General features: G+C 44.3%; 2 protein-coding genes across 2 annotated transcripts in view; one reads left to right on the top strand and one right to left on the bottom strand.

Annotated features, from left to right (window-relative positions):
* prlh2 (prolactin releasing hormone 2) overlaps positions 1 to 1,278 on the top strand; it is a 7,219-nt gene extending 5,941 nt beyond the window's left edge. The window contains exon 2 of the mRNA XM_056299816.1: positions 924 to 1,278. Coding sequence (XP_056155791.1) covers positions 924 to 1,129 — 206 coding nt within the window. The 3' untranslated portion in view covers positions 1,130 to 1,278. The remainder of the gene's footprint in view (positions 1 to 923) is intronic.
* A 3,352-nt stretch (positions 1,279 to 4,630) lies between these two features.
* myripb (myosin VIIA and Rab interacting protein b) overlaps positions 4,631 to 12,650 on the bottom strand; it is a 176,020-nt gene continuing 168,000 nt past the window's right edge. Inside the window, exons 16-18 of the mRNA XM_056299755.1 lie at positions 6,393 to 6,488; positions 6,243 to 6,303; positions 4,631 to 4,691 (exon numbers count right to left, since the gene is read on the bottom strand). Coding sequence (XP_056155730.1) covers positions 4,648 to 4,691; positions 6,243 to 6,303; positions 6,393 to 6,488 — 201 coding nt within the window. The 3' untranslated portion in view covers positions 4,631 to 4,647. The remainder of the gene's footprint in view (positions 4,692 to 6,242; positions 6,304 to 6,392; positions 6,489 to 12,650) is intronic.

Below are 12,650 nucleotides of genomic sequence, written 5' to 3' on the forward strand. Positions count from 1 at the left end.
ATATATATGAGCTTTCTGACTGATGATTTTCATCGCGGTCTGATTTTGAGGACACAGGAAGGTTCCCAAACCATGCAGTCCTTCCATACCTGATTACACTTTCTAAAACAAGCTGATAAAACAAAAACACAATTTTTTTGCTCGATTCCATACTTATGTAATCTATGTAAAACACACACCCTCTGGGTGAGTGGAGAACATACCCAGTCCACATGACTATTCAAGGTTAAAGTGCTGTCAACATGGACACCGACACAGCAGTAGGGCTGAACTGGTGTGACTGGCTGGTTACGTAGTGTAACCACTGGACTGCCGTCACCACCTTCCTTTGGATCAGAAATAATCTGCTGCTCGGCTGTATTCATTTTAAAATGAGGTGATTGGTGTCGCACTGAAGGACAGAGGCTTGCATCATGGTGCCTGTCAAGTAAACTTAACAGGGCAGGATCGTCTGCATATACAGAGAACTTTAGAGAAAACAGAGAGGGTGCTGTTCACCTTTAAAGTTCCCATTCCCAAAGCTGCTGTATTGACAAGATCGGGGAGGCCGACCTTGTGGACTCGTGTAGTGTGATTTCCTTGCCTTTCCCACCTGAGCAGGAGTTATCTCCAAAGCTCAAGACCATATAAATGTATAAATGTCCAGCCTGTTCACCTCAGGGGCTGTCGCGTCGTCCCGGTGCTCAGTCTCCTGTCCATTACTAAAAGCACACCTCTTCCAGGATTTCTCTGTTCGGAATGTCATCGATATAGATGTGGGATTTCTGGTCTTTTGGGAAAACTTTTAAACCCCATCGTCCTCAAGACCACAGGACTAATCCGTCTGTAAACCCACTCCCGAGCAGCATGCATAAAAATGTGCTACACGCTTTGTCACATGTAACCGCTTTACATTTGCTGCTGTACTTGTTGCTGGTCTGCAGGTCCGGAGATAGACCCCTTCTGGTACGTGGGACGGGGGGTGAGACCCATTGGGCGCTTTGGGAAGAGGCACAGCAACGTAGTGATGGTGGACGGCGGGGGGATGCAGCCCATCATCAGCACTCTGGAAATGCTCCTCAACTCCCTCAGGAGCAAAGAGAACCTTGGGAAAACCCTGGATGGACGGGACAGAGATTGGCTTCCATGACCGCATGCCCCCCCCCACCCCACCCCGCCCCCATTCTTCCAAACACCCACCCAGCACTGCCTGTGGAAGAAACACCTCTTCGTTTTTTTGTTTTCCTGAGGGATCGTGACGCGTCTTTCGCTTTGACTCTTGACGACCTTGTCTTTCCCGCTCTCCGCCGTTTCCTCTGCTGAGTAAATATCTGCTCGACATTGCACACCATGTGCATGACGAGCTGTCATCTGTACATATGTGAATGAAAAAGTGCAATCTATACTGAGGAATAAATGAAGATGTTATGTTTGTGCTTGTTGATCATTGTGGCAGATTTCTAAGGAGAAAATGAACTCAGAAAAGCTGAGCGAACAGGCCTGCAGACCGCCGCTCTGTACTGGGTGTGCTTCAGTCAAGCCTCTGCCACGGATGATGCCCCGCCGTGTCATCATTACCTGTTATCTTGGTTACTGCTTGGGCAGGGACACCACAAAGGTGCATAACGGGTCAAGTGTTGCATCAGGAACATTTTGTCAAAATGAAGAAGCTATTTAGGTTGGCAAATCTTGTTTATTTGACTTTTTTTTTTCCTCAATCAGAGAGATGTGGCACATCGAGAATCCATATTTTTTGCTTGTTAATATATTCCCCAACATACGCTATATGGTTTGCAACAAACGATTGCACATGTAAGTGGATGGTCTGCCCACGGGGCTGTGCACATTGAACCTCACTGTAGTCATTCAGGTTAGATTTACAAAGGAGAAAGATAATTACATTATTTTAACCCTGTGTGAGTCAGATCGTTTCTGAGCCAGACACTGAGACGCCGTCACACAAATGGGTCTCTCACACACACACACACACATATGTGTGTGTGTGTGTGTGTGTGTAAAACTCAGTGGTGTAAATATATAAATCCTGTGCAAACCTAGCCTAAGAAGTCATGACAATTATAGTCTCCTGCACACAACACTGAAAGATAGGGCAATTACGAGTGGGCAATTCATCGAATTCTTCATATCCATCGTTTCACACATATACATATATAAACAAACTCCGAAATGAGATAAAATATTTTTTTACAATAGAAAAATACAGGACATTGATGATTAGACCCCCGTGGCTGTGCTTCTGATGGGAATTTGTACATCTATTTGTCAAACTGGAAACATGCGCTTAAACACTGACACCTTTAGGAGAAAGACCCTATAAGGGTACGAGAACAACCTGGCAAATCAGAGATGTGAGGAAATGGGATGCAGAAGTCACTCGTAGACGGGCAGAACATTCAAGTAAATCACAACACCTTTAATTCAAGCAGTCCATCAGGAGGAGACACGACCCTTACACTTTAGTTAAAATCGTCCAGCGTACAGTTTGACATCCTTGCAGATGACAGGAGGAGGATAATCAAACTAAGACAGGTTGCTAAAGAGTAAGCACTGTCATCTCTCCTGTGTGGAAGAAAAACAGAAAGAAAGGATGCCTTCTTTTATGTAGGGTTTTAAGAGCACAAACCAAATGGTTGCACAAGGCCCTCAGCAAAATGCGTTCGTGTCACCCGGTACAAATACCATCTTCATCACAAGCAGAGACTCAAACGGTAAATGCAGGCGTACACTGAAAGCACTTGGAGTCATCTGACACGGCGGCCGGACCGAGGAGGGCTCCTTCGAGGAGTCCTTAAAGTTGCAGTAGCACTCGCTTCAGTGATACTGCATAAAAAACTGTCAATAAGTACAAAAATAAATTGCTTGTAACAAAATCATGGTGTCATGGCATTGGCTAAAAAGTCCATCAGACTTCATTGTGTAAAAATCTTTACAAGATTTCGTTAACAGAACACAGCGATGAAGCGGTACAACGAAGAGAAAACATGACAACTGCTTTTCTCCAAATAAAAGGCCACTAAGTGCAACTAAACAAAGGGGGAAACTAAGGGGAACGGAAGAGAGCGATACAAAACACAACGCGGAGATGAAGAGCGCTGTACAGTGGACGGCGAGGTATTCCTTTTACAGGGATGGGTGCTTGGGCCTCGCCCGAATGCCACGCCACCTACGGGCGCTTATGGGGTGTTTAATCTGTCGTCCGTGTGGGTCTGACATTCACACTTTGACACTTGTGGCTGTGACTCATTTCGCCGCCGTGACCCGCGGCCTCTGATGTCGCCGGCTGCGACGTCGCTGATGAGGAGTCCCTTCGTCAGATGATATTTCAGCTGAATTCGTGAACGGGGGGAAGTCATGGAACGTGTTGGCATTGGTGAAGTCTCTTTGAGATGGCTGGTTGGCCATTAGAGGATTAAAAGCTGTGTCCGGGTGGAGTGGCGGTCTATCCCGTTGCCTACCAACACGGGGATCGTTGGTTCAAATCCCCGTGTTACCTCTGGCTTGGTCGGGTGTCCCTACAGACACAACTGCGGGTGGGAAGCCGGATGTGGGTATGTGTCCTGGTCGCTGCACTAGCGCCTCCTCTGGTCAGTCGAGGTGCCTGTTTAGGTGAGGGGGAACTGGGGGGAATAGCGTGATCCTCCCATGCGCTACGTCCCCCTGGTGAAACTCCTCACTGTCAGGTGAAAAGAAGCGGCTGGCGACTCCACATGTATGGGAGGAGACGCGGTAGTCTGCAGCCCTGCCCGGCTCAGTAGAGGGGATGGAGCAGCGACCAGGATGGGTCAGAAGAGTGGGGTAATTGGCCGGGTGCAGTTGGGGAGAAAAACGGGGGAAAATCCAAAGAAGAAGAAGAAGAAGAAGCTTCTATGGGTTGGTGTGCTTTGCTTTGCATCATCGCCAAAACAAAATAAACAAAAGAGAGTTTGGCCCCGATCGTACACACGCACATCTCAACACGTTCCGTAGGGAATGTATGAATTTCGGTTCGACACGTCGACGGCATGTCAGCCGACCTCAAACCGACGACCTGACAGCTGAACCTGACAACTGGCCGACCTGCAACACGCTCTGTGGGGGCTCCCAAACCCTCCCGACGATTCGTTTGGCAAGAAATCGATGTAGCATAAAACCACACATGGCTCAGCCTCTTGTAGCAACAGTGAATCACATCCTGTCAAGTTCTCACAGGTTCTGTTCCCTCCACATTATCTTGAAACACCTACAACACTCTTGCAAACAGAAGAAAAGGAAAAGCCAAGATTTACTCTCTCGGTTTTTTCTGTACAACAACTTTAAAGTCAGGTTTTTTTTGTTTTTTTTTTGAGATGGATGAGTTGTCTCACGTGGTGTGTTCGTACAGTTTAAGGAAGGCGACCTCCGTCGAGCCTCCCGGCGTGTGAATTTTTACATGCACAGCGTGGATGGGTGGGGGGGTGGAGGGGGTATAGATTGCATGGTAGGCGTTTTCCGACTGATTGGACATCGGCTGAGTGTTAAAACAGTGGAAGGGGGGTAAACACGGGGCAGATGTTGGCCCCTGCATGGCCCGGAGCTGGAGGCGGACGCTGGATCAAGGCACTGGATTCGTCGGGCCCCGTTCCTGAGGGGCTGCAGTGGCCCTGAGGGACTCTTTATGTGCTGCTGTTGCTATGGCCGAAACACCTGCACCTGCTGCTCCAACTCCACCTTTTCTGAAATGGGAAAGTTACGGCATGTAAACCAACCATTTCGAGTTTTTTTTTTCTTTCCCCCTTTCTCTCCCCAATTGTATTTGACCAATTACCCTATTTTCCGAGCCGTCCCGGTCGCTGCTCCACCCCCTCTGCCAATCCCGGGGGGGCTGCAGACCACCACATGCCTCCTCCGACACATGTGGAGTCGCCAGCCACTTCTTTTCACCTGACAGTGAAGAGTTTCGCCAGGGGGATGTAGCGCGTGGGAGGATCACACTATCCCCCCCTCCCCCCAAACAAGCGACCTGACTGACCAGAGGAGGCGCTAGTGCAGCGACCAGGACACATATCCACACCTGGCTTCCCACCCGCAGACTTGGCCAATTGTGTTGATAGGGACGCCCGACCAAGCCGGAGATAACACGGGGATTCGAACTGCCGATCCCCGTGTTGGTAGGCAACGAAATAGACCGCTATGCTACCCAGACGCCCTCCTTTTTAACATTTATTCCAACAATGTACCAATAGAAAACAGATTCAGAATAATACTAAAAATTGATCCGGACTGTCAATTGTGCATGACCAAAAGACTGGAAAGAAGCTGGTGGACATAATTCACTGGTGCCACAGTACAAAACCAGTCCTTCCAACCACTGACCGCATATAGCCGGGGTGTAAACCAGACTTTAAAAGGATGCTGTGAGCTGCAATCAGTATGATTACATGGATCTGTGGCTGATTTCACCCCGCCGCCTCATGTCCTGTCTCCCTGTGAGAATAGCAGGGAAAAGCCACACTGAATCAGGCCTATTGTGTGGCCACTGGCGACAGGGGGAGGGAAGAAAAGAAAGCACCAGCAGAAAAGAGGCCCATTCATTTATGTGAAAAGGAGCCGACTCCTTGTTTATTGAGCGGAAGAGGAAAGAACACCCTCCTTCTGTATTGTTTGCTTCCATTTGCTTGCCTCATAACTAATGGAGCTTCTCCGTTACATGGTGCTCTCTAACAGACGTATTTACCGATGCATCCATTTAGCCGCTAATTTCTTCTTTTAGCACAAAGCTCAAAATGTGAGATATCGACTGAAAGACTCGTTACGTGTTCTCTCCCTCTCTGTGTCACACACACACACACACACACACACACACACACACACACACACACACACACACACACACACACACACACACACACAGACCGCCCAGAGAAGAAGCGAGGCGTCTGTAAGGCCAGGGTGGTGAGAACATCTTCGTCGGAGTGGCATGTCATACGTAGATTTACTGCTTAATGGTGTGGGAGTGGGTTTACTGGGTAAGAGGGTGACTTTGACAGCAGTAATGGTATTGAACACAAGGGCTGAATTTAACTGACAAAGAACAACACTTTTATTCAGCCGCGGACACCGCCGGTGGGTCCTTATAGGCGAACTAGGCAAGGGCGGCAAAATGTGGGCCAACTATTCAGAAGGTCGCAGTGTTCAGCCCTAAGTGCAGGCTCGCTCGGCTACGGGTTCTGTAAGCACCCTAGCCTTGTCTCACATTCTGCTTGTAACCTTCCTTCCCCGTGTACCTTTTAGAGGAGGGGCCGGTAGCTTTCTCCTCTGATGGCGTGATGAGTCCAGGGTTTGAGGCTGTAAGGAAAAAAGAAAAGGTATTAGTGATGCACCCTTAACGTATGTGTCAGAAAATAAGGGAGCTTGTGTTTGAGGGTCACTTTTACCTTGGGTTTTGGCTTGGACTTGGAGAAGCGATTGCAGGCGGTGACATTCAAGCCAGCGGTTTTCAGGGCTGTTATCCTGGCCTCAATGTTGGATATCTGTAGGGAGACAGGGGCTCCTCTTAACAGACACAATCAAGCATAACGTTTTTCATACAGTGGTGGATGTAAAACAAACTGAATCGAAAAGCACAAGCTTCTCCAAAGGTATCTTTATGGTATAATAAACTTTGTTTGATTTTCAGTCAAATAACAATAATAATAACAATAATAATAATAATGTTTTATTTGTATAACACCTTTCAAAGCATAGCTACAAAGTGCTTCACAACAGCAAAATAAAAGGCAGAATCCAATAAAATGACAACAAAATAGAAGCATTATGAAAAGACCATAAGAGTAAGAATAAACTAAGACAAGATATTAAACTAATTAAACAATAGAATAGATTAATAGACATAAACAGGAATGAATTGATTGATTGATTGACTAATTGATTATTTTACTCAACAATAAAAAATTAATACAGGATGTGGGCACCATGCACAATTATCAGAAATTGTCAAGGATAACACAAGCAAGCTAGTATGCTTATTTCCACTGTGGTCCTTGATGAAAGGGGGTACAAGGATAGTTGTCAGCAAATGACAAACCTGACAGCTCATACATTCAAAAGCACTACATTCTATACAACACAGACATTATATACAACACAAGGGAAAATTCCATTAGACAATAAATACCAGAAATGAGTGGTTCCTGCCAGTATACGAGATAATGCTTTAATCTAACCTGTTCCTACACCACATTTTTATAACGGTTTAGAACCTGCCCACTCCGTCAATTTCCTTCATGACTTTGGGTGGCTTATTCCATGAAACAGCTGCTGAATATAAAAAACTTGCCTTGCCAGCAAATGTTTTAAATCTGTAGGGTACAAAGTCAGTCGCTCTCCTCCTAGTGACATAACTCTGTGTGTTCCTAACCCGGCAAAAGTAGCAAGATATTTGGGCACATCCCCCCAAACAATCCTCATTACCGTACACAAAATCCCCCCCCCCCCCGTTTTCCTCCCCAATTTTATCCGGCCAATTACCCCACTCTTCCGAACCATCCTGGTCGCTGCTCCACCCCCTCTGCCAATCTGGTGAGGGCTGCAGACTACCACAAGTCTCCTCCAATACATGTGGAGTCACCAGCCATGTCTTTTCACCTGACAGTGACGAGTTCCACCAGGGGGCGTAGCACATGGGAGGATCACACTATTTCCCCCAGTTCCCCCTCCCCCCTGAACAGGCACCTCTACCAACCAGGGGAGGCGCTAGTGCAGCAACCAGGACACATACCCACATCCGGCTTCCCTATCGCAGACACGGCCAATTGTGTCTGTAGAGACACCCAACCAAGCCGGAGGTAACACAGGGATTCGAATCGGAGATCCCTGTGTTGGTAGGCAACAGAATAGACTGCTACGCTACCTGCATGACCAGTACCATACACAATTGAATCTGGTCCCCCCTGTCCTGTACCCTAAGCCAGTTTACTCTCTCAAAATGAGAGGAAACCAAGTGAGTGTCCACCGGTAGCCTCACAACAATTTTGAAAAGTTCATTCTGTGATGCCTGAAGTTCATTTTTGACTGCTTTTGGAATACCATCATACCAAGCACTACAGGCGTAGTCAAAGGGACATTGAATTAGAGCACCAGCCAGTATTTTCAAACCCCAAAGTCCAAAAATGTTGAGATCCTAGCCAAAAAACATATCCTATGATTAACCTTTGTAAGTACCTTCAAAGCCATGTCCTTTCCAGATAAATGATTATCCAATACACATCCAAGGTAATTAACTGTGGATCTATCTACTATTGTGGTATCATCAGACTTGATTTTAAAGCCATCAGACTTGTTCAAATTACATCTAGAACCAAATAAAATAGACTTAGTTTTGCCAATACGGAGACATAGCTTATTGTCACTTGGCCATATACCAACGATGTAAGATCTAAGCTTAAGATTTTTTCAGTCACACGTTGATCCTTGTGTGACATAAGCAAGGCAGAATTGTCTGCATAAAGAAAGAGATCACAAGAAAATGCTGATATCAAATCATTTATATACAGCAGGAAAAAAGAGGCCCTATGATACTTCCCTGGGGAACTCCACACTCTAGTACTTTGGGACTGGAAAGTAATCCATTAACATCCACCAAATATTACTCTCTCTTTGAAAAAAGAAACTACCCATTTGACTATTGACTCACTAAATCTCAGAGCTTTAAGTTTCATTGGTAGTATAGAGTGATCAATGGTGTCAAATGCCTTCTGAATGTCTAATGTCATCATTCTGCAGAGTTTCCCTCCATCAATTTCTTTTCTTATATAATCAGTCAGATAGAGCAAACATGAATCAGTGGAGTGAGATTTCCTAAATCCAGACTTGAACTCATTCAGAAGGTTATCAGAATCAGAATACTTATTCATCCCCGTGGGGAAATTGGGTCTTATTACAGACATTCACACCCACACTCGAGCAAAGAAAAACGAAAAACTAACAAGATACAAGGTAACAAGAAAATATAAACAAATGGAAAAAAGAAAAACAGAAACAAAGAGAATTAGAAGATAAAATGAGACATAGAAATAAGAACAAAATATATAAACATATGTGCACCATGCTGGAGCACGCACATAACACCCTATCTATACTGCACTACCGCAACACAAAACAAACAGCAGAAACAAACACCCGACAGGGTAAGACAAGTCGAAGGGCCAGTCCAATGACCATTAACTCAGAGTGTCTGACACTCTGAGGGAGGGGTTGTAAAGTTTGATGCCCACAAGCATTAATGACCTACTGTGGTGCTCTGTAGTGCATTTCGGCAGAATGAGTCTATTACTAAAAGTACTTCTGTGCCCGACCAGCACATCATGGAGTGGGTGGGAGACATTGTCCATGATGGCACATAACTTGTGAGGATGTGAGAATATATAACAATCAATTTGCTCAAACACTATCTTCTCTTCTTCTTTCAGCTGCTCCCATTAGAGGTCGTCACAGTGGATCATCTGTTTCCATCTCTTCCTGTCCTCTGCATTTTCCTCTGTCACACCAACCACATGCATGTCCTCCTTCACCACATCCATAAACCTCCTCTTTGGCCTTCCTCTTTTGCTCTTGCCTGGCAGCTCCATCTTCAGCATCCTTCTCTCAATATACCCAGTATCTTTCCTTCACACATGTCCAAACCATCTCAATCTCACCTCTCTTATTTCGTCTTGAAACCATCCAACCTGAGCTTTTGTGTCCCTCTAAAATACTCATTCCTGATCCTGTCCATCTTCGTCACTCCCAATGAAAATCTTAGCATCTTCAAATCTGCCACCTCCAGCTCCTGCCTTTTACTTTTATCTTCTCCATGAGCTTAAATAAAATACATAACATTGACAATTGTCTGTAATTACTGTGATTTAATTTATTTACTTTCTTAAATAAAGGAATAACCCTTGCAGCCTTCAATTCATTTGGAAATGTACCTTGTACCAGAGATAGGTTGATGATGTGTGTTACATAGGGTGTTACAATTTCAGCTGAATCCCTTCAAAAATCTTGCTGGAATACTGTCTAAAGCTGTTGCTTTAGAATAATCAAGCCCACTTAACTTGATACAGACAGATGACTCAGTTACCTTCTTAAATGAGAAGGAATTTGGTTTAACCCCCTTTTGGGAATAAAACTGCTGCACTTGTCTCACTTAAAATTTACAAGAGCAGATAGGAAGTTTATTAACCAGGGTTCTGGCAATGGCAGTAAAATAATTATTCAGACTATCAGCAACTTATTTTCTGTGTGATGAGACTCGACCATTTATGTTCAGACTGAAGTTGTAAGATCTGGTCTTTGATATGTTAGTACTGCACAAGTGCTTTAACAACTTCCACAGTTCTCTGATATTATTTCTGTTCTCTGCAATCTTCAAATTAAAAAGTTTTGTTCCCCTTTTAATCATTTTAACTACCAAATTCCCATATTTTTGTGTTCAGTAAAAGCATCAACTGTTTTATTTAATCTGAATTTGTGAAAAAGAAAATTTCTTGTAGATATTGCTTGCAAAATATACTAATTTATCCGGGGCTCTGTTCTTTGTTTAATTCTAATTCTTTTTACTGGGACTAGTTCATCAATGGTCTCTAAAAACATGAATTTGAAGTTATTCCAAGCAATATTCACATCATTACACTCTAAAACCTCACATCAGTTCTTTTTGCTGAGACATAAGACAACTCTATCCTTACTGTATGTCTTCATGGAGCTGGACTTGATTGTGTTATGGCAATTAAAAACAACTCTCTGGACTTTCCTCGCACAAAAGATAACAGAGTGATCGCTAACAGTTTAATCAATTATCCAACTGTTAGAAATATTTACTTTATCAGACACCAGAATTAAATCAATGATGGTTTGTGTGGACCGACATCCTCTTGTGGGTTCTGTGATGAGTTGACGCAGGTCAAATAATTTACAGAAATTTATAAAATCTCTACTCAATGACTTATCCCTTTTAAGAACATCCGTATTAAAATCTCCAACAACAATGATCTCAGCTTTATACAACTCGACTTGAGAGCAGGCCCTCTCCAAGAATTTATAGAAGTTATTCTGATCCAGTGGCCTATAGCAGTTACCAACAATAATGGGTTTAGTTTTAGGTAGTAGGACATCAATCCAAATTGCCTCTATCTCATCCAGGAGCAAATCAGATCTTACATTGAAACCAATATCAGCCCTCACATACACACACACTCCTCCACCTCTCCGGTTTCTATCACTTCTAATAACTGAATGATTTTCGATTTCGATTTCAGAATCATTCACAAACCCATCAAGCCACGTTTCAGTAAAACATATAATTCCCAACTTACAGGTCGATACCATCTGTCTAATTTCTTCCATTTTTGGAAGAAGGCTTCTGATATTGAGATGTGTAATATGGAGTCCTCTAGTAGTGAATATCTTCTTCAAGCTCAATATCAGATAATTAATAGCCTCTTTTCGAGGGGATGACTCCATTTTGCTGTCAGCAGGTCTCCTAACCGAATGATCTCTCACCGTCGACGTCGTTGCAGGTATATCATCCCTGTCGTTTCTTCCTCACCTCCCACTGCACCAGCACCCATCCGAACAGCCTCACCAGTTCTCACAGCAATCTGAAATACTGGGTTGTTGCTCCGACATGGCTGACTTTCCAACACCTCAGAATCCACCCCAGTTGTCTGACCAGCTGCCGGCCCTGGACATTGGTGAATATCTCTCGATAAAAGTAAACAGAGTGATGACAAGTCCTTCACCATCCACTTAATGTCTTCCTATGATCGACCTCTGTCCATAGCTAGTCTTGTGCCGGTAAAGATGAATGAAGTTTCTAAACAACGAGTCTCTTCCAAAGACAAACTGTTTCGAACCACCATTATAAAACGCCGAAATGTGTCTATCGCTCGGCGAATTTGGCCCGGCAGAAACTTTTGTATCATACCGCGAATTAGACCCAGTATCTAAAAATTTCACCAAAGGTCTGGTATCTACAAAAATTCAACAAACAATACATTAAAAGAGCTGTCAGAATGCCAAACGTGCTGGCAGCCATCCTACCATGCAAGTTTGGCCATCTTGCCATGCAAGTTCAGCACGGCAAGATGCACGACTCCAGAATACTGTACAACACGTGCAAACTGATTAAGTAATTAAGTAAAAGCACTTTTTAAAAAGTGTGTTTTTTTCCCCCGAAGCATTTCTTTGTGTGGCCTTTTCCACCTTCTTTTTTATTGGACGGTGATAGTAGAGAGAGAGAGAGAGAAAGAAAAGGCAGGGGAGAGAGAGGGGATGACATGCAGCGAAGGGCCCGGGCCGGATTCGAACCCAGGCCGCAGTAGTAACAACTCAGCCTTATGTGGTACACACTCTACCAGGTGAGCCAAAGCAAAAAAGGTGTGTTTTTAAAAGAGATTTAAAAGAGGACAAAAATGTGGCTTGCCTGATTTCTTCTAGCAAGTCCTTCCGGAGTGACAGGGCCCTGATAACAAAGGCCTGGTTGCCCCTTGTTTTCAGTCTAGATCTTGGAATCTCCAACAGACCCACCGGAGGATCTCAGGCTACATTTAGGCTCATATGGGATTAAACATTAATTGATATATTCAGGGGCCAGTCCAATCTGGCTCGTCAAAGGGATAATTAAAATCTTAAAAGTGGTTGTAAAATGCAGA

Source organism: Lampris incognitus, chromosome 19, assembly GCF_029633865.1.
Source record: "Lampris incognitus isolate fLamInc1 chromosome 19, fLamInc1.hap2, whole genome shotgun sequence".
Classification (NCBI taxonomy): Eukaryota; Metazoa; Chordata; class Actinopteri; order Lampriformes; family Lampridae; genus Lampris; species Lampris incognitus.